Raw genomic sequence first — 25,907 nt, 5'->3', positions numbered from 1 at the left:
AGTTATAATGAAGGAGGCACTTTTCAATCCTGTGCTGTTAATGGCTGTAAAAAGATTAACTTTCCTAGCTGGCTACCACATATATAACCTATACAAATCAAGGCTTTGTTTTGAATGAATAAACCACTTCAGCATATAACTACATCATAGTGTTATGATGCATGCCTGAATATTCCTAAGAATGCCCTCAGAGGTACTCTTTGAGCAGAATTATTCTGCAGAAGGAAAGATGAAGGAGCACAAAGGCCCATTGTGCACACTAACGCAGAAAAATGAAATCAAATACCTGCAAAAGCAGAGTGTCTTCTGAGCAAAGGCTATTAAGTGTGTCAGACTGCAGGATATTTTCTGGACATGGCTATTATGTTAAGACATACTGAACATGTGCCACTTATAACCCTGCCCTGGTTGTAATATCACAGCTCCAAAGGAAAAATGTCTGGTGCATCAATTCTTTGTATCACATACTCACACAAACACTTCTCACCAAGCTGTCACTTCTCATTTGTAAAGAAGGTTAGAGTAAGTTATAATTAGTACTTGCTGCCCTGTCAACTAATTAAATGTAATAAAAAGCTTTCAGTGAGTTTAACGCTAACATGGTATAATTACAGCTGAGCTTTGAATGCACAGTGCCTGTATTATAGGTTTTGGTATGTGTCCCCCACCTTCTATGACCTAAATTCTCAGGTTAAACCTATCATATGATTAGTGAATGGGCACTGCGAAAGACAGCCACTTCAGATCTAAATACAAGTTGACTCCAATCCAGTCCTGTGCATTTTTAGAGGCACTACATCAGCTTCTCACGGCAGGGGTGAAAGGAAAGAGGAAACGGCCAGCCAGTTGCTTGCTTCCCTTCAGGAGGCACCCTTGCCCAGATTCTTCCATCTATGAGACTCCCACTGCTCTCAGCCTTTCTCCTCCCTTTTGTAAAGAAAAACATGACTGAAATTTCAAAGCCAACTCCAAGTCACTGTCAGTCAGAGTGGCATCCTAGGTAGAGGGGCACTGTGTGCAACTGCCCTGTTTGCGGACTTCTGGGGCTGGCTCTATTCCTCAAGAAAGAAGAGTTATACCATACAACCACCTGTTAGCCAGGGGAGTTAAGAAAAACTGTTTAGGAGGCCCAAAGCAGGTCAAAAGTGATGATGCAAACCATGTAATGCTCCAGCACTTGATTGACATAGTTCCTTAGTCTCCTAAGTATTTGGAAGAGCTATAAACACATTAAAGAAAGGTGAAAAATGAAAAGCCAGGTTTTAGGCCAGCCAGGATGTTGATAGCTACAGCTCTAGTCAGTCAGTCATCGTTCCCACTGCATTCTTCACACTTCCCACTCACACTCTTCATTGGCTTCTGTTCCCCACAAATATTTAAGGTAGGTACAAATAGCCCCCAAGATAAAGACGCAATTCATTGAACAAAAATGAAGTCTAAGAGAACCAATTAAAATGATGAAAATCTTTAATTTTATTTAGGTATAATTGTACAGACACATGTATATACAAATACAGACCTTATGGGGCAGGGATTTTGTGGGGGTTTTTTTGGACATTTTCTTTTAGGTTCATATAATGTAAGCATTTCAAAACCAGCACTCAATGAATAAGTGCAAAGAAACTGCAAAGCAGGGCAGTACAAGCACAGGACCACACTGAGCTGGACTTTCATACCCAGATGCATACACAATGAGTGTCTTCAATGGGGTGTCAAGAGTAAGCATGGAAAGTGGATTTCGCAGACTCATGGGTAACCTCCAACATGCCAGCATCTATTAAACTGTACAGACAATGGCAGCAAGCCTATTGTAGGGAGATTTGTCTCACATCTGAGAAGCTCGAGGGTGAATACATGGGAAAAACTCAGTGATGCCAGACCAGAAACAGATCTGCCCATTCACAGCTCCAAATTAAAAAGGGAGAGGGGTGAAAGAGGAGGAAGGGCAGGAAGAGGGAAGAGAAGTGTGGAGAGTTGTACATTAAAACTGGTGATTACAAAATCCAAGTGTAATGAAAGGAGCGGGAGAGGTAACACTCTAAGCCTCTGAAAGTGACTGAACCATTGCTTTCAGAAGGCAATGGATCAAGTTCCGTTTTGAGAGTTAGGGGTAGGAATCAACAGGTACAAATACAAACATTTTCCTTCCACAATTATATAGGAAAGGAAACAATCTACTCATCTGCTCTCAGTACCTCCCAAATTTGTTTCTAGTTCTTTTGCAATCAATACATACATATATCGCACATGACACTGGCAAGATCCTTTCCGGAAAAAAACTATTCATGGAAACAAAACCAGAAGGAAAACAGGAGGAAAACCAAAATGGCACAAAGAAAATCAAACAAACAAAATAACAGAAGAATTGTTATATCCCCAAAGCATTTTTAGAAACAAACATGATAAAAAAACCTCAAAAACCAAAACTAACACAGAAACCACAGGGCTCCAACATCAGACTTTTAAACATTGAGGACAAAACATTGATCATTAAAAGTCATGTTGTTCCAGGTTTTGACATTGTGAAGTCTTGCAATAGATGAACGATATTCAAAGATGAGTCCTGTATGCTGCAGTGTCATGGCCACTTGTCTCTCAGTTCTCAGCCATGATCACACTTGATGCTTCAAAGCTCTGTCTTGTAATTGACGCGTGATTTTAATATCCTGAAAGTCTATTGTTCTCACTTACAAAAAGACATAAGAATCAAATTAATACTTTATTATCAAACACTATATACAACAGAGGTTGCTAATAATACAGAATTTAAAGAACAAAGCTTTAAAGTTTTACTTGTCTTTCCTTTGCCATCCAAGTAAGTATAGTACAAAACAATATTCTAAACTAACACGAAATGTTACCTTGTCTATTAAAGGATACACAGTATCCACTAAACTGACTGATCCCTATTTTCCTTGCTTCACGTTGCAATACCCTTGGCAGCCAGGAGTGTAGCTCATGGGGGTGAGCCACTTAAGCTGAGGGAGAATCGGTCCCTCACACTTGAGCTGGAGCAGATGAAGGGGAAGGGACCAGAAATCTCCTCAGTTTGCACCAACATCTGCATTTAAAGCCTCCAGAGATTTGCAACGCAACACAAAGCCCATCAGCATTTACCCGCTTGGTATGACTGGGATTGCCTGATTCCATCAAGTATCAAGCTGACAGCATCTGGTATGCTCCCAGCCACCCAGGCAGTGCAGGGACCTGCCTTGCAGGTGCATCACTCGTGTCGTTCTTCGTCCACCCAGCAGGGCTCTGTGATAAAATGAAGGGTTGAATTTCACCTGGAGTAACACTAGTGAAAAAAAATTGCTGTGGAAAAACATACATCTTGAATTCTGACATCATTCAGAGACAAAGGATGAAAAATGAAGTCACGATTTCTACCTGAAATTGGCGCTACTGGTATGACTGCTTGCAACTGTTATGAGTCATTTTACTATGGTTACCTATCATGCAATACCAGCTGTACTCTGGTTAATAATCCATTTGATAAGGTGCATTTTGATTAAGATCACCTCATCCAAAGCTTTTTAATTCCCACCTGCAGGAAGTATTAGTGTGTACCAAGCACATCCACATTAAAGAGAGAAAAGTACCAGATAGCCTGTAATGAGATGATGACTTCTTTTCACTGTTTAGACTGTGCATCTTTACTGTGTCCACTTCACACTAGAGGAAATTTCCCACATTCCTCCTATAAGCACAGGCCCTGCATTAATGACCATGTTGTATGATATCAGGCAAGCCCAGATCATAATATAGCATGCATAAAACCTCCCTTTACATCTTAAATTTATTTCCCCCTTTCCTCCTTTTTCTGAACAGTGGGTTGCTTCAACTTCTGGAAAACTTTTCTTCATTAAAACAAAGCCCACAAAGTGCTGTCCACTAACAGTATTACCTAATTCTGTTACGGCAGACTTTTTCTTCAGAATTAATATAGAAAACCCTTGTTTCGTTTGAATGCGCTCTTATATTTTGTTTCACATTTAACGTAATTATCACAGTTTTTGTTAGAAAAGCTCTGTTTCAGTCTTGGTCTGGTATTTCTCTGATTATGCTCAGCAGGTCAAATCTCATGGTAGCCTAGTCAAAAAATACCCCAAGGCTTGGACTTCCTGGCAAATGACGTCCTAAAGTTCTATGTTAGCCAAGGATCATATTCCTTCAACAGGGTCACTCCTAATTCCATCAAACAAGACAGTCCTATTTCCTAATTGCATCAAGGGTTACCATTTCTCTCGCATGTTTAAATACGACAAGCATACATACTCACTCTCAGCATAAAGTATATCTAAATAATGTATTTTCTACTCTAGTGGATTCTTAAAAAAATATTTTGTTAAGTCTTTGGGAGCCCATCTAGTTTATCTCTGGCTGATAAAAGTTTCCTCTACTCTTCAAACTGTGCTGGAAGGGGAAAAGCTAAAAAAATTTAACACTTGAATTTGTGTTCCACACTTCTTTTCTTTCCCCTCACCACACAACGCTACTAGACTGTCCTGGCTTCTTCTACATGTGGTTTATTCCCATGATTGAGGAACTCGCAGGAGAGACAAATCAAGAGAACACTGGAAACCCCATGATCCTAAAACGTTTCCTCTGGCCACTGATGTAATCTCTTTGCATGTTTTAACACCCAGAGCAGCATCCAAGGCTATCAGCTACTAAGTCAGTGTGGGGGAAGGTCACTTTGTTCTCGAAAGTGCCTCTGCATTTCAAGAAAAAAATTGTAGCACCACGGTGATTTGTTTTAAAATAAAATAATCCGGTGTGCATTATCCCCTTAAAACGAAATAACAGAGGCACTCACTACCCCAGTGAAGTTTCCTAAATCTGACTTTGCCTGCTGTGTGCTAACATTCCTAAATACTAACTTCTTTCTCTCACCAAAGACAGTGTTTCTACTTGTGAGCATAAATTTTACTGTCAAAGATGCTTCAAGACAGTCCTATAAGAAACAATGTCTTTCCCTTTCAGATATCTGTTCATTAGAAACTCCGGGAGGAAATGGTGTTATATCTATTCTTACTATTTCCCCTCCAGTCCTGACATGGTGATACGATGCCTTGCGTGATCATCTTACAGTGCTGAATGAAAAGGCATAAATATTGTATTGGAGAGAAAAACTCTCCCAGGCTTTCACTCACTTTCCTTATCCTTCACTGACTGCATCTGCCACTATTCTTCGTTGTCCACATATTGATGACACAGTGAGCTAACTGAGGTGACTTCTTAAAGGAGAATGCAGAGGAAAATAAGAATCACTAGTGTCACTGTTATAGTTTGGCATTTTCATTTGGAGTCCTTTTATTTGTATGGAGGGGTTTAGAAAGTCAGAGGGTAGGTAGGGACGGGTGCTCAAGCTAATTATCCCCTTCAAATTTTTGCTGAGTTCAGACTCAAAGGGAGAAGAAAAGGGAAAAAGGAAAAAATAACAATTTGACATCTGCAAAAACAATAAAGTCCCTTTCCTGGGATGAGCAGTTAGGTGGATCTTTGATGTTCCAAGACCCTGATATTTTCTGCGACAGGTTGCCGGAGCATACTGTGCTATAATATCAAAAGCATTGCCAGGAGGAACAATAGAGTTGCCAAAAGCCAGCTGGGTATCCTTGGTGTCTGTGCAGCATTCTCACCACGGGATGGCTCGGCTGACTCATGTACGGTATCATCTGTTCAAACAGAAAGCATACATTCCAATGAGATTTTGCATTCTTAATAAACTCTCACTGAGCCTACAACTGTAAGTGGATTTCAGTGTCTTTATGAAACAGGGCAATGAACCTTGCGCTGTCATTGACTTTCACAAGCGTGTAATACGTCGTTATGTAACCAACTTTGGGCCAAGTCCTGCATTTCTTACTGGCAAAACTCCCACTGAAGACCAGAGAGCAGAAACTAAGTCTGATATCAGCAGATTGAGAAATGAAAGATTCTTCCTAGAATAAAACTGTGTAGTTCTAGCTTTGGATGGCTCATCAGATAGCAATGGCAATAGTGAGGCAGCTAAATAAAAACATTTTATTTTTGAAAGGGCTTGAAGTTGCACATGCTCAGAACTAATTTTGCAGTTAATCCCCTTACTGAGTTACAGATTTTGGCTCCTGAATTTGAAACGACAGCCTGTAAGTCAAATCATATATTCCACTTCCATACACAAAATTTCCTCTGAAGTATACTGCAGTTGGGATATGCAGGGAATTTATGACCTGTCTCCCTTTCCTGAAACAGAATTTTAAATGCTAACACATGACAATCTACAGTTTTATGGAATACATACTCAACCTGGAAAACCTCATAGGTAACAGACTACCTTTCATGGTACACAAATTAGAGATTTACATATACACTGCTAAAACTAATGAAAAAAAGAACCAGCTGAGTTTGGAAAACATGCTTATAAATTAGGGGCAGAAGAGAAAACAGTAGAAAATACTGAATTTATGATACCGAATAAAGCTCTGGTTAGATTTTGTAAACTAAAGATCAGCCTTAAAGCCACAGCTTGTGCCATTAAAAAAAAGGCAGGTAAAGTCAAATTTTACTTCAGTGTTGTTATAGGTGTTGCATTTTTCTCTGCAGAGCCTTCCATATCCACAGCTATCCAATTTGGCTACTTTAAAAGTAATCTGTCTGATGCTTGCCATAAAAAGGCAAAACGGGGTTTGAATTTTCTTAGTACTAAGTGTATGAAATAAGCTAAATCTTTTTAGAAAGTGCGAAGTGGCCTCAAAATGTATTAATAACTTCTTTTATAGTGCTTAAGGCTCCAGAAAAATTAATAGTACCTCACTACTTAGTGTAATAAGCTCCCCCATTTTATGAGAGGTGTTGACATATCTATGATGCATCTGTCTCATAGTTCCTATCTCAACAAATTGCACTGCCAGGATTACACTGGGTGAGAGCTGCACGATTCCAATTAAAGGCACTAAGGGAAGCAGGAGTCAGGACACTGGGATCACCGTGACATATTGGCATGGAGTCTTTCACGTTACTTAGCTTTAGCTAGAAACAAGCTCCCTCCCTTCTTCATACCCTTGACAGCACACAAGCAGGTAGAGCACTTAGCATAATTTAAGTTAATAGGCTCTTCATCCCCAGTTCAGTTACACAGCAAGATGCACAGTAAACTGGATTAGCAATCTATCATGTTTTTTTCCAGCACTAATTGATGCTACAGTTGCGTAAAGCTTATCAACAATTTTTCAGCGCTGCTCAAGGTAAAAGTATGAAAAATAAGCACTGATCACCTGTAAATATCTTCACATTTGTATAAAAGGGACATCATCAGATTAAAGTCCCACTGAAGTCAGTGGGAAAGACGGGCTGGAATGACTTCATTTACAACTCCTCACCATGTATAGCAGGGAGACCCTCCCAGGCCCTAAAATGTTTCCTCCAGAATTATTCCAAAGGAATCTAAGAATTTCAGTGAATGCAGAATGATGTGCATTACCTTCTACCTCTTGCATCATCAACAGAATTGCAAATAAGCCTGAAATTGCGACATGTAAAGTTAACAGTTTTGTCCTAATTACATCCACGAGTCAACACTAAAATACAATAGGGCAGAACTAGTGTAGAGCAGCAATAAATCCTCATTCTCTTTGACTATCAGATACTACCGCAACTAGAACATTTGCTACTGCTAAGAAAACTTGACATAAAAGCTCCCCAGTAAGAAGACTAGTTCTCTAAAATGAAAAATATGGAGATCTTCTATGATGTCATTTTTATAAAGCCATTCTTCATATGAGAATTAATTTTCATGTAACATTAAAGGGTTCCTTTCAAGAAATCATCTGGGTTTTCTGTCAAAGCAGTCCCAAGGTCTCTGTACTTGTATAATAGAGCATACAATTCATCTGTAGTTCTCAAAATCAGTTTACAAATATGATTTTCCTTAGAGGTGCAGTTACAACACTGCACAATCTTTAATGCTTAGGAAAATGGTTTTGCTTTATTTTAAACACTGAAGGCAAGCAATGAAGAGGACATAATTCCTGAGTAAAATCTGGAAGGTCACTGTTAAAGACTAAGGTGCAGTAATTAGAAAACAATTATTTTGACAGTCATGTATTTTCCAGATTACGTAGCTTTACATCATATGCTTCAGGTACAATTTTTTCCAGATATGCACAGCTGCAATTCTTGTTTGGGGACTTTTTAGTTTTATTATTAATGAGGAAGAGAAGGGGAGGACAAGAATAGGACCAATTAGCTTCTTCAATTCTGAAACAAGTGTGATCTCTATACACCAGTTTCCTACAAATTCTTGAACAAAACCAGTGAAATTACAAGGGTTCAAGAATGACACAAACGGTAATTTTTAAAAGAAAGGTGACAGTAAGCAATCTGCTGAACATGACCCTCCTGCCTCCCAGTTCTCCTGTCTACTGTGGAAGACGACAGTGGCAGGCTAGGGGAGAGCACAGAAGCAGCAGATGCATGCCAGGGGCAGGCAAATTAGTACATGACACAGATCACATGCAACAAGGTGTCTAATAGCCTAATGACAGAAAAGTGTGACAGCAGTTGGCAGACCTGGGAATGGCTGGTTATCTAATGGTGACTGGTCCAAATACTGCAAATATACACAGATGCTGGGAGTGGAAACTTTTTGGTACCAAACATTCTCATTAAAGGCTATTATTTCCTCTTGGTAACACATATAGTATTTCATCTCAGACTGCAGCATGGTCTTTGTATGAATTTGGTTCCCTGGTTTGCATGCTGCTTTCTAACGATATGTTTTTGTGACGATGCTAGTTAGGTACAGACATTGAATGGGAAGTGAGCAGCATGGCTGAAAAAAAGTGCTCAGTGAGTTCACTAAAATCAGGCATTTATTACTCAGATGATCTCCTTTGCAAACCAGTAACAGGAGAAATACAAATTAATTAGTTTGTGTTCACCAAACCACAAAACATAAAAAAGTGCAATGAGTTTCTAAATTCATAGGTTATCTAAAGACATGGAAGGATCATCCTAAAGCTTTCTATAGAAGAATACTGTTAATAAATACACAAATATATTTACTGTAAATGCACTCTCCTTGCATCTAGATTTCCTTAGAGAACATCTTTGATTCTCAAGACCAAAATTATTAGGAGAGTCCTGAAAATCCTCTTAAAGAACAATAATAAAATCTATTGTGTATCCACAGGTAAATCATTCAAACTGTATAATTTGTGAAAGCCTTATTTATGGTTCTGTATAAATAGTGACTTTTAGTTAAAGAAAATGCAAATAACAAGGAACAAAACATTGCATGTTGCTTCATACAAAAAGGGAAGTCTCTTTCAAGTAGCATAAGGAAAAGAAGAAGAAAAAAGAGAGATCTTGGTAATCTGTTGTTCAGGGTATGTACTGAACGATATGTGTGTAATTTTTTTCTGGTATAATTTGTTTATTTAACAGTGTATTTTAATTATTGAGGCTTGAATATAACAATGTGTGAGCAGTGTGTAGGTATGTATAAAAAAAGCAGGTAATACTAGCACTGCAAATACTTTTTCTACATACCCACCTAATTTTAATGTCATGAGTCATCCCATTGAAGTTGGTGGGATTACTCACACACCTAGAATTAAACATGGTTCTATCTGTCATAAACCTGAGCCGTACAAACAATACACATGCACTTTCCATACAGAGAAACATAAGTTTGATTGATGGCAGAGGTTAATGCACCTTTGCCCTAGGCAGATAAGGGGCTTTACCACAGCAAGCGTTATTCTTATTCTCAAGGCAGTGTTTTGGGGCGGGGGGGAAGACAGAAAATCCCTCCCCGCAACTTAAATCTGCTTCAATAAAAACAGGATACAAACTTATATATATGTGTGTGTGTGTATGTGCATATGTAAAAATAATATTTTGCCTAAACAGATATACATACAAACGTATATAATTTCAAAGGACTAACTTCTTATTTAAACCATAGGTCTGTCAATTGCATGGCTGTGTCATGCACTAGCATTAAACAAGCAGTGGTCCTGTTTTTCTGGAAGTCTTTTAAAATCACATAGTAAATGAAGTGTGCCCATTTACTTTATTTCTAAAACTTTGGGCCCAGTTAGTAAACAGAGTGTTTTGCAAACATGTTGGGTGTTTGGCTTAGTTGGGCAAGTGACTTCAGGATATTGGTGAATATTTTATACTGGCATACACTGTATTTTATTAAACAATGTCACCAAAAAAAAAAAAAAAAAAAAAGTAACATTTTTCCTCCCCTGCATTAAACAAGGATACAGAAAATATACCGTAAGAGATATTAGCACTGCTAGAAATGTGCAAAAGCAGAGCAGTTGTACCATGCAAAGCATGCAGAGAGAAGAGGAAAAAAAAAAAGTACTGAAGCACCAGAGATACACGGATTTGTTAAAAGAGATTCTCTAAGCATACTAACCTGCTGGTTCTAATGAATTTTCTACTTTGTCGTTAACATCGAAAACACGATCATGAACACCTATAGTTTTCATACAGCTGTCTATAACAAAAATAGAGATAACAGCCAAATACGTTAGTGAGACACCCTTAAACTCCCCACTTTCCTTTGTTTCTCTCTTTTTTCTATTTACTATATGTAATTAAGCATATTCATATTTTAAAGCCTGTGACACTTGTCCAAATGCCAGTATAGTCTTCCATTTGTACAACAGTTTCAGAAACAACAAGTTCGCAACAGCCATGTAATTAAAACAAAGCTTTACGAAAAATGAAAAGAAAATACAATGAAAATCGTAACACAAATGTTGCTGTACAACAGTTGCAAAAGATTTAACAGTAAAAAAAAATAAAATATATATATATATTTACTGCTGTTTACTAGACCACACATTAAAGCACGCGCTACAAAGCCACCCTCAAAAGCTTAATCAGAAGAACTTACTTGCTGGTCGCACAAAGACCTTAAGCTTTAGACAGGATCTCCTTCCATTATCTGGGATTGCAGAAGCTATAAATCGGGAAGAAAGAAAGACAAGTGTAAGACAATGAAAATGCAAATCATCTTTTGTGCTTAAATAAAGTATCTTCCCTTCATCTGAAGGGCTGGACATGTTTGAGACTTTGCATGTAAGGACTTCAAGTGCACAAAGGACTTTGATTATGCAAAAGCATTGAAAGCACTGTGGATTTTATTCTAATCTGTTTTTTTATTACTTTATGTGGAAGAAATGAAGCACATGGTATTTTCAATGTTTCACTATCTTCTTTCACCTTTCCACACCTTTTTCCTCAAGAGATTGTTTAATATGATTTCTGCTGTAATGCAGGTGTCTACCCTGAGAAATTACACTTCAGAATAATTAAGATCACTTAGTGAAAAGCTAGTCTTGAAACACTAGTCCATAGGCTTCAGCAACTGAAAAAGGAATGAAAAAACCAAAACAACACTGAAGGTGACAATGCTAAAAATAGGACCGTGTATCTACTTCCACAAAAGCAGAAATACCATTAAATTCTACAGCAAAATCAGCCTCCATATGCTCCGATACATCTGACTTTGTTGAAAAAATACTTATCTTGCTTTAGTCAAATAATTTCCCTGTGTTATATAACTAACAAACAAAAGACAGTTTATCCCTGCCTCATCATTTACCATTCAAAATATTACATTTTAAGAGTACTTACATATTAGTAGAAAAAGAATAAGAAGAAACGTCTAGAACTAATGCAAATGATCATACACATAAGACCACTGTCAGCACCTACTTATTTCCCAGGAACAAGTGCTGCTGTGAAAGGTTCCTCTCTAGAACTGCAGTTGCCCCAAAATACATGATCATAGGGAAGTACATCTGCCTGTCACCAAAGACTGGATTCTCTAGTGTATTATCTGCCAATTTGAATGCATTGGTAACTTCTCTCAATGTCTGCAATTCTGAAATTGTACATTGGCCTGCAGTTCAACATGCACGCCGGTAACCAAGCAACTTGACTTGGGCATCCAGATTTTCACCTGTGAAATACCATTTGCAGATACATATTTTCTGGCCTTGCAAAACCCCTCAAAAGCTATAGCTGAAAACCATTGCCTGAAGAACTTAAAAGTAATTTTTATTTAATTGCCCAATCTCCCCCATCATCAAAAAGCTGTGTGCTACAGCAGGACAAGCTGCCTTATGTAGAAAATGGCAACTATTGGAAAGTTTGTCCTATTTATCACTGTTTCATCCACTTTTATTAATTCTGTCCATGTTTGTGACAAATAGCTAAAATGATTTAAACACAGACATATGAATGCACACTCTTTGTCTCCATGCTAAGCTCACACTTGAAGGGCTCCTCAGCTAACTTGAAATGAATTCCATTAGTCTTTGATGATGTGTTTCCAAGGCAAGTGTCAGATTTTTCCAAGAGGAACTCAACAAGAAGAACTAGCAAATTCAGTACAAACACCAAAAAAAGCAGAAAAGAGTCCAATACAGCTAATGCTGTGATTCTGCACCTGTTTGGAAGTGCTTGAAAAATTGTCTCTCTCTTTAAATCAAAAGACAAAAGTGTGCAGAAATGATGCTCTCCCCTTCACAATGACAAGCAGTTAAGAAGTGTTAACAGCTGGCTTTGCTGTAGGCTCTTACTAAATCAAAGTCAGAAAAACTCCCTCTACTGACATTTACAGTAACCGGTGTGTTATTTAGGGTGCAATAGTTGCACTTCGTGGTTATATTCAGGAAATTGTGTCCCTTCTGTGGCCCACACTGAATATATGCAACTGGCTAAATGCCTTGCTCAGACTGAACAGGCAGTTGTAGATTTCTCAAAAGATAAGAATCCTATAGTCATTACCACATTCCTAGCATAAAGGTGGAAATAACATTTCCAAATTAGCCAAAACAGAGTCCATACAGTAATTTTATCACTAAGAGATTTTTCCTGCTCAGAAATTATTTCAGAAGTGCATCATGACACACATTTATGTAAAGGCAAGTTTTAGCTTTGATGCTCACATGCTGCTGTTGATGTCTGTAAAATAAGCATGTCTGGGCTTACTGCTGTTTATTAGAATACTCTGTTAGTAACGACTAAGTAGGATACCATTAACTACCTAGGATAGCTAGGAGCTAACAAAATTCTATCTGGAAAAAGCAGCTCATTAATGCTTTGTATATAAAACATTTTATATGTGTACATAATATTTGCACACACTTCACAGCAAAAAACAGCTAGCGACTGGCAATGTTCGTTAGGAGAAAAATACCAAAATCTGTTCCCTGCTTAAACGTCTTTCCACCAGTCCTCACATAGGTTTGCATACTATAGACTAGATAATGAACCGCAGTCCTATTTCGACCATAGAAGTTGCATTTAACTCATAATCCCAGAAACTGATGCAGTCTTACTGATAAGTATGAAAAAGTGCTTTTTTCTTTTTCAGGGAAATAGTGTATTGTCAACGTTTTCAGTAAACCCAGAAAGATTACCCTTTTATCAGTGTTTTACTCATTCAGAAAGAATAATAATAATTTTAAAAAAATAATCAAGTGAGATATTGTTCTGCTCTCACATCTGCCTCAACAGCAAAGAACAAGGTGGTAAAGTGATATACTCCAAAATATTTGGCCTTCGTGAGAAATTAAGAACTCTTTGCCAAGCTGGGTGACTGCAATAACTTTTTTTTTCCTTTTCTTCTTCTTCCTCCCTATCCCTTCTCCTTTTCATCTTAAAAGAAAAAAACAGAGACCAGATGCACTATTTGCTTTAAGACCAGTTGTATAACCCACAGGGAAGAGTCAGGTTGACTTGCATCATCTGTCCTCCTCTCACACACATTACAGTAGGGTTATCAGTATTGTTCTGTTCTCTTTACTGTCTTACTTATTCTGCAATATTTTCACCAGTATCCTATCAAAACGCTGCCTGTTGGATTAAGATGTCCAGCATATGATGGAAACAGCTGGGATGTTATTTTTTCCCCTCTTTCAGCAACAAGCTCAAGGTATTTTTTCTCTGAATGTTAGGCACTTCACACTTGCTCTCTACTATGGAAAGCCAAGAGTACTCATTAAATCTGTTTGGTTTTGGTTTGTAAGTTAATGCCTTAAAGTTTGAACTCAAGTTGAAGTTTGAAGTCCCAGTTTTCTACATGAAAGTCACTTTAAGGGCAAACTCTTGCTGAAGAGGACAAAACTACAAATCAGGGTGACTTATCAACCAACTTTTTGACTAACAGTTACAAACACCACATGATCAAAGCAACACAGTAGAAATTATAAATGGCACATATTCACATATTAACACTTACTAAGAATAAATGCTAAATATGCTTTTTCTGGAGTAGAAGTAATGCTGCAGCTAGGACCTATCAAAAGCTGAGGCTTACATGAAAAATTCTGGGATACATTTGAACCAAGTATCTCCTATCAAACTGCCTGTAACTGGAAAAATTCAAGTCTGGCTTCAGGATCTCAGGGTAGGAAAGGGCAAAGTGTTAGCAGAAACTTGGGTGGTTTTAAGGTGTTTTACTGTCCAGGAGAGGTGGATTTCCAGTGCAGCAGAATCTGGCTAACACCCTGACATTGTTGCATGCTTGCAAGAGAGAAACATTGCTGAAGTCTGAAAAGGAGAAGGAACTGCTCTTTGTCAGGTGGGTTCTGTTAAAGTTGCTTCCCAGGTAAACTATTGCTATTGTTGCTACGTTCTACTGAAATTAGCTATAGTATAAGAAAACATGTCCTTTCTAAGGTGGTACAAAGAGAAATCTAATTCTCCTTTCTGCACAAAATCACGTTAGCCCCTAAGGCTTTGGTATAAGGCTTTTCTATTCACCTGTTTTAAAAGTGACATTAGCTATAAAATAGAGTCCAGTTCTGAGAGCAGGAAGCCTCTGATGCTAATGGAACCTGTCCCAAGCGACACCTTCCATTTAAAAAGCAAAAATTCCAAAAGAAAATAAAGGCAACTGAAAACTTGCTGCACAACAAAAAGAAACATTTAGAGAAATGATCCCTTGTAAGGAACAAAAGAAGTTATATCCTCTTTTTGCCATGAATTATCTTAGAACAGAAAGGTCTGACTGGTTTAGTTCATGTCAGTAAGAATCAAAATGAAAAGTAGAAGTTGTTAGTTCCTATATTCTATTGCTATTCCTATGATACTCCACTCTTCCCCTGCCCTATCTTACCTTTACCAACAACTTCATGACAATCTCCTGGGTCTCTCTTTTAAAGAACATGTTTTAGACTTCACAGTTACATAAAGACTTGGGGTTAGAAGGAAGTGCACACTAAAATCCCTCTGAAATCATAAGATATATGAAAACACTTAGATGACTCTAGCAGTAACTGGTTTGGTCTCTTCTTTTTTTTTTTTTTTAATAGAAAAAATCCATGAATCAGAAGAAATTCAAGTAATGATCTCTGTATTCTTGAGATGAAAATACCACCTCCAATAGTCAAACTAGAAAAAAATCAAAACAAAACGTGCCATGAACCACTGCACATAGGACCAGATCCAAGCTGGATTCAAAAATAGCCCATAAACACAAATTAGATGAGAAAACTTCTCTTCTTTGAACCACCTCTGGCTACCATTTTTATGCTCTGTAAGGAAAGGAAAGACAGTGAAGAAAATTATTCCCTCCTGCTCTAGAGACAAACCATAAATATTTTAGTATTTGCTAGCTATATTTAAATATGGAGGAAAAAAAACCCATGGCTCCCTATATCCTACTCTTAAGCAGTTCTCTGCTAGAAAACACATGGTACATTATTAATATATTAGATATAAAAATAACAGGTTAGGTCTTTCCTCAGCCTGGTAAGGCTTAGAAGAGTTATACAATGATTGCAGGAAGCCACAGATAGAGAACAAAAAGTAACATACTCAGAAGATACTGTGACCTTTTTTCCTCAACAGTTTTGCAGTTGAATTTACTATGTTAAATCCCCAAAACTCCTCAAAGGAGTCATCAAGGTATGGTCCAATTAACCTAAAAAGTAAGCTAATTAAATAGTGTATGAAAAAAAGGTATTAAAATTTCAAAAGTGACTTGGTTATCAGGACCTGCTAGTCATGTGACAAAATCTGTAATTAAGTATTTTCTTTCCTGAGACATGCAGGAGTTTGGCTGGCAACTATTTGAGGCTTGGTTTCTAACCTAAGAGCAAGTTACTAGGATGGCACATTCAAAAAGTGTTTCAACCCTCTTATTTACTGGTATTCACATGTAATCAGTGGTTTCCTCTGCTTGTCTTTTCACTCATTCTTGGCTTTCTAATTACAGCATTGCACCTTTTCCCAAAATGCAACTCCTGATACAAAGAAAACCAAACCAAACAAGCAAAAAAACCCCCAAAACCAAAATAAACCCCACCACACAACATAAATGCAATTCAAATCCTCATTTAACACTACAAATATATTTAATATTCAAAGCACAATCCACTATGGGCCCTGCTAGCAAAACTGGAATTGCTCAGTGTACAAATAGCACTCCATTTATCTAAGTCAGTCAGATGGCACCTTTGTTTTAGAATGAGGGGACACTGGTAAAGGAGCATCCTTTCCTTATGCAGAAACCCAATACTCCCCACTGTATCTCTTCACAGCCCTGATAGAACTTGCTGCAGATACTCTGCAGATGATAATTCTCCTGCCATTTTGCATTTCAGGTTTCTATGATCAATTCACTTGGAATATTCTCTGAAGGATTACGAAGGTTTGTGAAACACTGTGGAGATAAGTCTGTTCTCACTATATTTTTGAAAGCTGTGATGAATGTTTTCTTCTGCTCTCTGCTAAGATGTCCAGCAAACATGATCTCCTTGTAGAAAAGATCTGAGAAATCTCACCAGCATCTCACCTCAGTTCCTTGCAGATCTACTACTGCCAGCATCCTCTATGTGTTACACAAATTCTGGCACTGATAAGTGCTTTCCAACAAGAAGCACTGAACAGAAGGATCGGTTCAGACTGGGAAGCCAATGGAAAACTTCAGGCTTCTCCCCAGCACACTAAATAGAGATGCCACTTGCGTATAGCTGGAGTGAACACCTAACTTACTGCTCAGTGAGTTTTGTAATCACCTGGAGAAACATCACAAAGAGAAAACCTGCAGCAACCCCATACACAGGATGCTGCATGTTGTAAATCAGAAATTCATGTTTATGCAGTCCTTCTACTCTCTTAAAGTCCTCTATGTTACAGACAATCTCTTCAGGAGAAAATATTTATAGCTGGGATTTGCCTTTAGCTCTTTCAGGCACAATACCACTCCCATTAGTCAAATCCAATATCCAGGTAACCTTATACAACCTGCAAATCATAATTCCACCAACCTGAAGTGTTTTAGCATCCAATATCCTGTGTCAGCTACAGAGCTTTAGAAAGTTTTCTTTTTAAGAACAGCCATCTGCTTCTTTCTTTGTAAAGAAATGAGTATATGTGAGAGCATTAAAAATGCAGTTTTCCATTATGTTTGCCACAGGCAATATTTCTCAATTTGTGCAAGTCAAAAGAAAAAATAGCCTATTAGTTGTTAGAAGAGCTGAGCCTTTCCCCTGTAGGTTTTCATGTGATTTACCATACAACAAAAATGTATGCAAATTAGCAAGGTAAATGCAGAATTAGTTATTAATATTCTTCTCACAGTTTAGATTGAAAAAAGTTACAAATTTGCATAAATGGTACAACTGAAAAAGTCAGCTAGAATTTAATGAATCAATAAAACACTCCTTTGTGTGCATACATGAAGCAAGGCCCATACCTACAGACAATGACGGGGTCTTAAAAACAACTAATCAAAAAAGAAGCTACCCAAAAGTATTTACCAATAATTTTCTCCTTGTGTTAAAATAAAAAATTAAAACCATATAAATATTGGTTCTATGGAAACCCCAACTTTCACCAATACTTGATTTTAATTTTAAAAATAGTCTTTGCATGTCTGCTCTTTCGTTCCAACCTATCAGCAAGAGTTTTGTTCTGGTAGCATAAACACAACTCCATTGTGAGAAAATTAAAATATTTAATGTCCATGACTTACTCATTCTTCAGACCTAATAATCAAGCACACTTTCTGAGTAAATCATTACTAAACTTATTTGTACCTTTGCTATTGCCAAGTCTACCATCTCTCTGTATTTAGTCATCACCAAGAAGAAATAACCATAAAAATTACTGAGTTAAGTTAAAGACTCAGAGATCTCAAGTCAACAGACAGAGAGAGAATCTCCCCTGCAAAACCACCTGATCTAGGACTGCCAACAATACTTGAAAACTAAGAAAAATTACCTAACAAGGAAAATATATAAATAAATAAACAAAGTAGCAAACAGATGCAAGGTCACAGCTAATACTGCCTATGGCTAAATACAGGCAAAAGTACTACGCATACTAGTAGTTCCAAATGAAGTTTTAAAATCCACAGTATTAAAAGGGCACTTAATATAAATGCATATTTTGTTTTACTCCTGCATGCTCAACTATGTCTGTATGAGTGAATGTAAAAACAATCACATTTCTGTACGATCACGATGTACATACATGCCTACACCCATATAGACTTATATTCTGCACTTCATGCAAAATATAAATCACAAAGTGCACAGCAACGGAGAAACAGACTTGATAAACGCTGTGTACACAACATCAAGCAGATTGTAAAATACTGCTTTTACTTCCTCATGTTTTATACCTAATTTGCACTGCCTTTGCACTGTATAAAACCACTGGATTATTATGGCCTATCTCACAAGTGACTGTATTTCTCAGATCTCCTAAAAATAGCCTAGTAAATGGAAAAGACTTGCCAACAAATGCTATTTTAGTGAGAGTTCTTGGAATAAAGTAATACATAGTTACTGTTTCTGCATTAGCACTTAATGGTGAATTAAGTGTCCTATTGCAACCACTTGGCCAGGAAGAATGTAATTTTTCTTGCAGTTTCTAATCTATTGCAGCTAATATATTTAGTTGAAGGCTGCATGGAGGCTGCATAGATTCAAAGTAGGTTTCATATCAAAGTCATACAAACCAAAATTAAATCCTGTGTGATACAAGAAGTAAACCATGGACTTCCAGTTTAATTAAGCCATTTGTCCAGTACTTCCTCTGTTAGAGGACTTAATATCGTCTAGCCGTGTATCTCTCTCAGGAAGGGTGATTTAATGACAAGGCTTCTCTGTTGTTGGCCTGACTTGTATATTGGAGTCAGACTTTTTAAGTGCAGAGCATCCCAAAGCCCAGTCCCTCACAGTGCTGGGCACCTCCAGATGAGCAGCAGCTGAGGACTCATATGAGGCAGACAGCATCACTCTGGATCCAGTCCAGTTTACTACAGCCATATTGTTAGTATGTGTCCTCCCTAGTTGCCGAATCCAGTTGAGTTCAGGAAAACACAAAATTACCTCAATGCAAGGCAACCTCTATCCTTCACACCTTCAGGAGGACAACAAAGCAGACATTTCATCTACAGAGAAACCCAACCCTGTCTGAGCAGTTCCTCTGAACCAAGCCCTGAACCAATATGAGAAACAAGCTCAGCTGTTCTTTGCAGAGACTTTTATTTTTCACAAAAGCAAGAACAGTTATATTTGTTTAAGAACCAGGGCAAAGCTATCATCTAACTGCAGCCTGAGTTTCCCAGAGAATCTATCTTGCCTCTACGGTGTTTATTCTCATTAAAAAACAAAGCAAGCTCAGCTGGTAAGAAATGAAAGGCATATCCTACTTTGAACGGACTTTCTGTTGCATGTAAGCTCCTGTGAAATATGAGGTATAGATGAAGAAGAGATCATATAGTTGCTCCCATATGAAATATTTGCAGGCCTTTCTCTCATATGAGATGGTTTCCCTGTCATAAATTCAAACTGTATTATGTATCATAAAATAAGGACTAACATTTCTGCACTAGAACGATATAAATGACTGATGTCATACTTTTCTATTGCAACAAAACAACACTTATTAACTAAAATGAAATAAAAACATCAGATCTCATTAATGTTTTCAATGGCATTAACAAAACCAAATACAGTTATTGTACAACATTAAGACCGTATTAGAGTAAATTGCTAATAAAACAAGTTAATACTATCAAATAGAGCACTCAGAGAAAAATATATCTTCCTCATACTTTTCATAAGCACTTCTGTTCTTTGATTTTCCCTAGGTATCACTAGAAATAAAATGTTTTTCTTCAAGCAGGCTATTCATTTTGCTAATTTCCATCTCTAAGAACTAGATATAAGTAAATCCTTTGAAGAGACATTATAGTCTTGTTAGTAATGACCTTCTCTTTTTGATCTTTAAAGCAACATGTTCACCCACATGGAATTTGTGGATATTGTATCATGCTACTAAACCTCATATACTTTAATGGACTTCATATTATCCATGTCTAGCTTTACCACTGCTGACACTATTATTTAAGCACAGACAAGCATTCCATTCTACTCCATTTTCATGGGCTGGCCACTATCTTTAAAATATTTAGAAACATTTCTAGCTTCCTATGCTATGCTTATAAATTCTGTCAGTTTACAAAAATGCAGAAGTAATTATACATGTTTTATTGTGCTAGGTGTGTGAAACGTCATAGACATGAAAAGTTACTTCTGCTGACTCACCTAAGCAAAGCAATAACATATCTTGTTTATGTCTTGTGGAGGAGGGAAAAGACATAAAGACAGGAAGAGATCTTCAAGAAGCTGCCTTAGAACCAGGGAAAATTTAGTAAAAAGCACAGAATGCAGACTGTATTTTGCTGTTATTCAAAATTAAGGCAAACAGTGAGAATAATGCAAGTTTGAATGTGTTTGAGTTCACATGCATGCCCAAAAGTCTGCAAATGCACTGCCTAAAGAGAATACTATTGCTCAAAAGATTTCTGAAGGACTTTTCTCTTGGCAAAATTCTAACAGCATCTTGACACAGCGGTTACAAAAAATGCCTTTATGCACACAGTCAGCTCTTACACAGATAAATCCAAACTTGAGCAGGATGGAAACCAGATATGAAGTAGAAAAGGTAAAGTTTGTAAAACACACGATAGTCCACTGTAAGTCAAGCTCTGATTCTGACAAAATTCTCAGGGCAGAGACCTTCTGTTTCATTACATCTACTATGATAGGGTCCGAGGCCATGACTGAGTAGAGTACTAACACAATAACAGATGCCAAGACTATATTAATAACAGTTCATCTTTATCAGATGAATTCCCAGTTTGCTCAAGTCCTGCAGAGGGACTATTGAACCTTCAATCACTCCACCATATGAGCCAGAAATTTTTATCCAGTCCCTAGAAGGATTTCCTTAGCCCTTCAATTTGTCACCTTTACCATGAAAAATTCTGGAACACATCAAGCTGTAGTTTTCTCTTGAACCAAAACTTGCCCAGTGTATCAGGTTATAGCAGTTTTATTTAAGCTTCTAGATCACTGCTTCTTTCTTTCACTTGTCTAGCTTGTGTTCAGTGTCACAGGTTGCATTTATGCTTTGAAATCCATATTTGAAAAAAGCCAACATATGTGAGAATAGCTGCAGCATCATCAAGGAGAACTGTTGCCTTGTCAGGAATTTGACATGTCTCACCTATGTCAGAAAAGGACTGTAGACTGTCATAACTGTGACTGTGGGAAAGTCTAAAAGATCCATGGATAGCTAACCTTTCATTTTACTCTGCCACAAATTATTTCCTTCTGTGCTTTTTTTTTTTTTTCCTTTTTTCCAGATTAGTGTATACCACAGGATGTTTAGCCCTATTCCCAGTGATCATTCCCAGATGAACTCCAAATTAGACAAATATGTGTACACTTTTCCATAACTAGGAGTCAAAAGCCCTAACGGTATGGAAACCATTTCTTAAAAGCAATGAATACCACATCAGACTGTTGCAACACACAGGTACCTCTAGAGCTTTTCTTTTCCTGAATGCTGTAATAACTATTCTCTCAGAACTGAAGCATCTCTCCCCACTCTTCCAGAAAAGTCCCTGTTTCATACTAACTATCTTCCCAAGCAGACTGGGAAATTCTCATCTCTATTTTCTATCTGCTACTTTCTGATCTAAGCAAGCACCTCCCCTGTGCAAGTTTGCTGCTCTATTCTGTACACATCAACCAGTTAAGGAAATTGTGTAACCAAGTTGTGAGCAGTTTCCAGTGGTTCTTCCCATGCATATGTAAGATCATACATATGGAAAATAATATGAGATAAAACAAAACCACTTACTTGAAACCTCCTTGCTGATACATATTGCACTTCAAAAGAGATGGAGAAAAACTCTGCCAAATTAACTTCTCTCAACCACACAGTATCCATCACTACTTGATTTGAGTGCCTCTAACCTAATGTGGTGTCTCCACTCAATCATTAGAGATCCCAAGCCTAGTCATAGTAACTCTGCCACTGAAGTGCACAATCTCTATCCCACATTCTGTAATCATGGAGACCTACTTACATTTGTGTCTAAGATCCTGGCTAGTCCACATCAATGAACATCTGCACTGGATATAGTTTTGGTAGCTGTATAGAACTGCACGACAGTGTGCATCAAATGCTTCTTTCTCCTCACATTTAAAAGCTGGTTCAGTGTACTGAGTTTCTTCAAAGAGGCCCAGATACACTCTGATTTACCTTAGCTAGGAAAAGAGTCACCTGAAATGCATGTATTTTCTCCTTGAATTACTGCAGCAAAACACGTGGGACTCAAAAAAACCTCCCAGCCAAACAAAAAAAATCCAGTCTGAGATCAAATCATTCACTTTTTGGTGGGAGGAAGCATAACTTCTGCAAATAAGTGGGTACTGTTTGATCTGGAGTCTCAAACAAGGGTTCAAGGGTGCTTTCATACATATCTATGAATTATACGATATGGTATTGCTGGCTGGAAGGCCAAAAAGACCCTGAGTATCTCTGTACAGATGCTGCAGAAGCAGCTAAGGCAGGCTATACATGCCTGCTGCTTGCTCATCCCACTCTCACAGCTGCCTACAGCACCAGCTGTCCTGCAGCATGGATACATAGGGGTCCAGCACACCCCACCAGCACTTACAGCTGGGACAGCCATAAACCTGGGTCTGACTTGTGGCCTCTTTCAGAGACTGCATAGGCAGAACCAGTGACACAGAAGCATCCTTCTTTGTTTCTAGTTAATTTTTAAGATCTCTATATACTTCCAGTTCACCTTTTAGGGATCACTGAATAATTTGTTCTTTAGCCAAGTTAAGAGTGCTTGTGGTATACTTCTCCATTTTTCTGTTCTCCTGCAGAGACAATATTTTTTTTTTTCTTCAATTAGGCTGGGGGTTGGTTTGTTTGTTTGTTTTGAAGCCCACAAGGTGTGTAATCAAAGCCGGCACCGGAGCATCCTAATTACAAAACCCAGCAAGGAACTTTTTGCACACGTTTTGTGGACTTCACATTTCCTGTTCACAGAATCTTCTTGCTGGGAAAGTAGAGATCATGAGAAAAGTTCAGGAGAGAGAACCCAGACTGGCAGTAAATAATTTTTCACTTCTGCCTTTAATACCAAGATCAAATAAAGAAAAATTGACTCTGTAACATGTCGTTCCATTTTTGTTTGAGAAAACATCCTGAGGAGGATGGTGGGGAGGAAATCAAGGTTTATGGCTTGTTTTTTTTTTTTTAATTCAAAAAAAAAAAAAAAAAAGGCATCTTGAAATAAGCTGAAGAAAAATAGCAGGTCTGAAGTGCTATCAAGTGCTAGCTGCTTTCTGCTGAGCTGAAGTGACCATTTTCAGATCCTTTCAATCTGTGGTGAAAAGATCATTACCATGCTACTCCCAGGAAGTCAGTCCTCCTGCAAGTGAGCTCCTTTGTTATGAATATGGAACAGATGGAACCAAATCTATCTGCTCCATAGGAACAAAAACACTTACAACTTAGTTCTCTCTATTAAAGACTCTACTTAGCTGCTTTATAGCACTGGCTTTCTGTGCACTGCTGTGAGGTTTTGACTTCATAGAAAAAGGCACTTCATAAAAGCAATAGTTCTTACTCTTAAACCAAAAGCAGCCGAAGAACTGGAGAAGATGAATACAGAGTTTAACCTGCATGGCTCCTTGGAGATATGCAAATTTTCAATTACTTATTTTTTTTTTAAGCTAGAGAAAGGATTTTTTTTCTGAGGAGGAAATATAGCCATATGTTGCATTGTCTGTGCATCAATGGCAGTACATAGATGATAATAGGCTACTCACTCTAATAAGGGTGGATCTAACTATGTTACTGCAAGAAAGAACATGGATTTTATTTGTACATATGTAAGTGTGGGTCAGGATGACACCTTGCGATAACTGTATCAGTCTTTCAAAAACTGACTTTTTTGGTAGGAACCCCTCAAAATTAGGTCTCACCATGAATAAAAACATATTTAATGCATCAATTTATCTCCAAATATTGCATCTTGTTGGGCCTATTTCCTCAGACTTTAACAGAAACTACATTAATATTACACCAATTAACTCTGCAAATTGAAAAGATGTGTAAGCTGCAGCTGAAACCAACAGATGTACTTAATGACTGCTCATTTTCAGCAGAGTTAAGCAGGTACAGGTAGAGCGTCTTTCACTTCTGCTACTACCAGAACAATAACAAATGTTTATTCCTAGCCACGCATATACACAGATATGGTTTATATCAACTTCTCACAAAAAACTCATATAACAGAAGTCAGCGACCTGCTTTACTCCCTGTTTAATATGTTAATACATTTACCGTCTGGCTGCTTTTTCAGAAGTAATTGAAAAAAGGATTTTTGTGGCAGGATGCTTTGATTCTGACTAAATCAAGTCTTTAGGCAATTTCGCCCTGCCAGCAAAGGCACAGCTTGCCTGAAGTTGTAACCTTTGTTAGCGGAAGGGAACTGGCCTTGAAACAGATCATGAAGCAGATGTTTTATGCCAAATCAGAGTCTAGGGATACACAGGCTACCGCAAATAAAACTCTTCTCCTGTCTGTTCAATCATTTCAATTCCCTGCAGTGTGAAATATGAACTTGCCAACAAATGGCCAATGTGCTATGCAACACAGCAGGGAGAGCAAGTGCCACAGATGCACCAAGGGCTGGAAAACTCCTTCATTAGGTCTGCTCTTCAGCCCAAGCCTCAGCAGTGACATGTGGGAGCCACCTTCAATGGAAGGTAATGGCATTTGTAAAGGCAAATTTACATCAGCTCCGTTTATAGAAATAGCATGCACTTGGCTGGCAGAAAAGGAGGTTCATATGGCTGTATCCACAGTTCATAGTCATTAGTGGCTCATGACAAAGATGGTGGGTTTTTAAATTATTTTTCTTTAAAATGTTGCCACCTGAGACATGACTGCTGATAAAATACCCACCTACAGGCTCACAAAAAAATCCCACTAGCTTAATATCAGAGCTCTGCTACACAATTTACGATGAAAGCCCTACAGGAAATCCCATTGTTGAGTGGTGGAGCAGCTTCATACCAGGAGAGGGTAAAAGCCCCACTCCCACCACCTCTGAGGAGCATGGCAGTACCCTGGGGGCACCTGTGCAAAAGGCCAAGACAGTCCAATGCTTCACTTCTCTCTTTTATTGGTCTCCCCATCTAGATGTTTCCATCTGATTAAAGTATTACCTGTCTAGAGACCCGCACTCGCTCTTGAGAGATAGCTGTCTAAAACACCAGTTAAAGGTAAAAGAAACCTTGTACTTTGAAGTCACTTTCCATCCACGTCAACACTACAGTGACTCTCTTATGTGTTTCTAAACTAACAGTTGCACTTTGTGTTAAAAGGAAGAGCTGACAATATCAGACTATTTTAGCCCTTGATTATGGGAGAGCAGAATTACGGGAGAGAGATTATGGGGCTCAAGTTGTTAAGAATATTGTATTTGCACTCAAAAAAAAATAAACAAAAAACTGGTAAAACACAAACATACCATTTAAAAGAATCTACTG

The 25,907-nt window shown here is 37.9% G+C and overlaps 1 protein-coding gene across 1 annotated transcript in view; it reads right to left on the bottom strand.

Moving 5' to 3' along the window:
- Positions 1 to 2,514: 2,514 nt before the first annotated feature.
- EFNA5 (ephrin A5) overlaps positions 2,515 to 25,907 on the bottom strand; it is a 218,713-nt gene continuing 195,320 nt past the window's right edge. Inside the window, exons 3-5 of the mRNA XM_065656614.1 lie at positions 10,904 to 10,969; positions 10,421 to 10,501; positions 2,515 to 5,681 (exon numbers count right to left, since the gene is read on the bottom strand). Coding sequence (XP_065512686.1) covers positions 5,560 to 5,681; positions 10,421 to 10,501; positions 10,904 to 10,969 — 269 coding nt within the window. The 3' untranslated portion in view covers positions 2,515 to 5,559. The remainder of the gene's footprint in view (positions 5,682 to 10,420; positions 10,502 to 10,903; positions 10,970 to 25,907) is intronic.

This window comes from Caloenas nicobarica, chromosome Z, assembly GCF_036013445.1.
Source record: "Caloenas nicobarica isolate bCalNic1 chromosome Z, bCalNic1.hap1, whole genome shotgun sequence".
In the NCBI taxonomy this organism is placed as follows: domain Eukaryota; kingdom Metazoa; phylum Chordata; class Aves; order Columbiformes; family Columbidae; genus Caloenas; species Caloenas nicobarica.
Note: the sequence above shows the minus strand (reverse complement) of the source record. Positions and strands in the feature narration are given on the sequence as shown.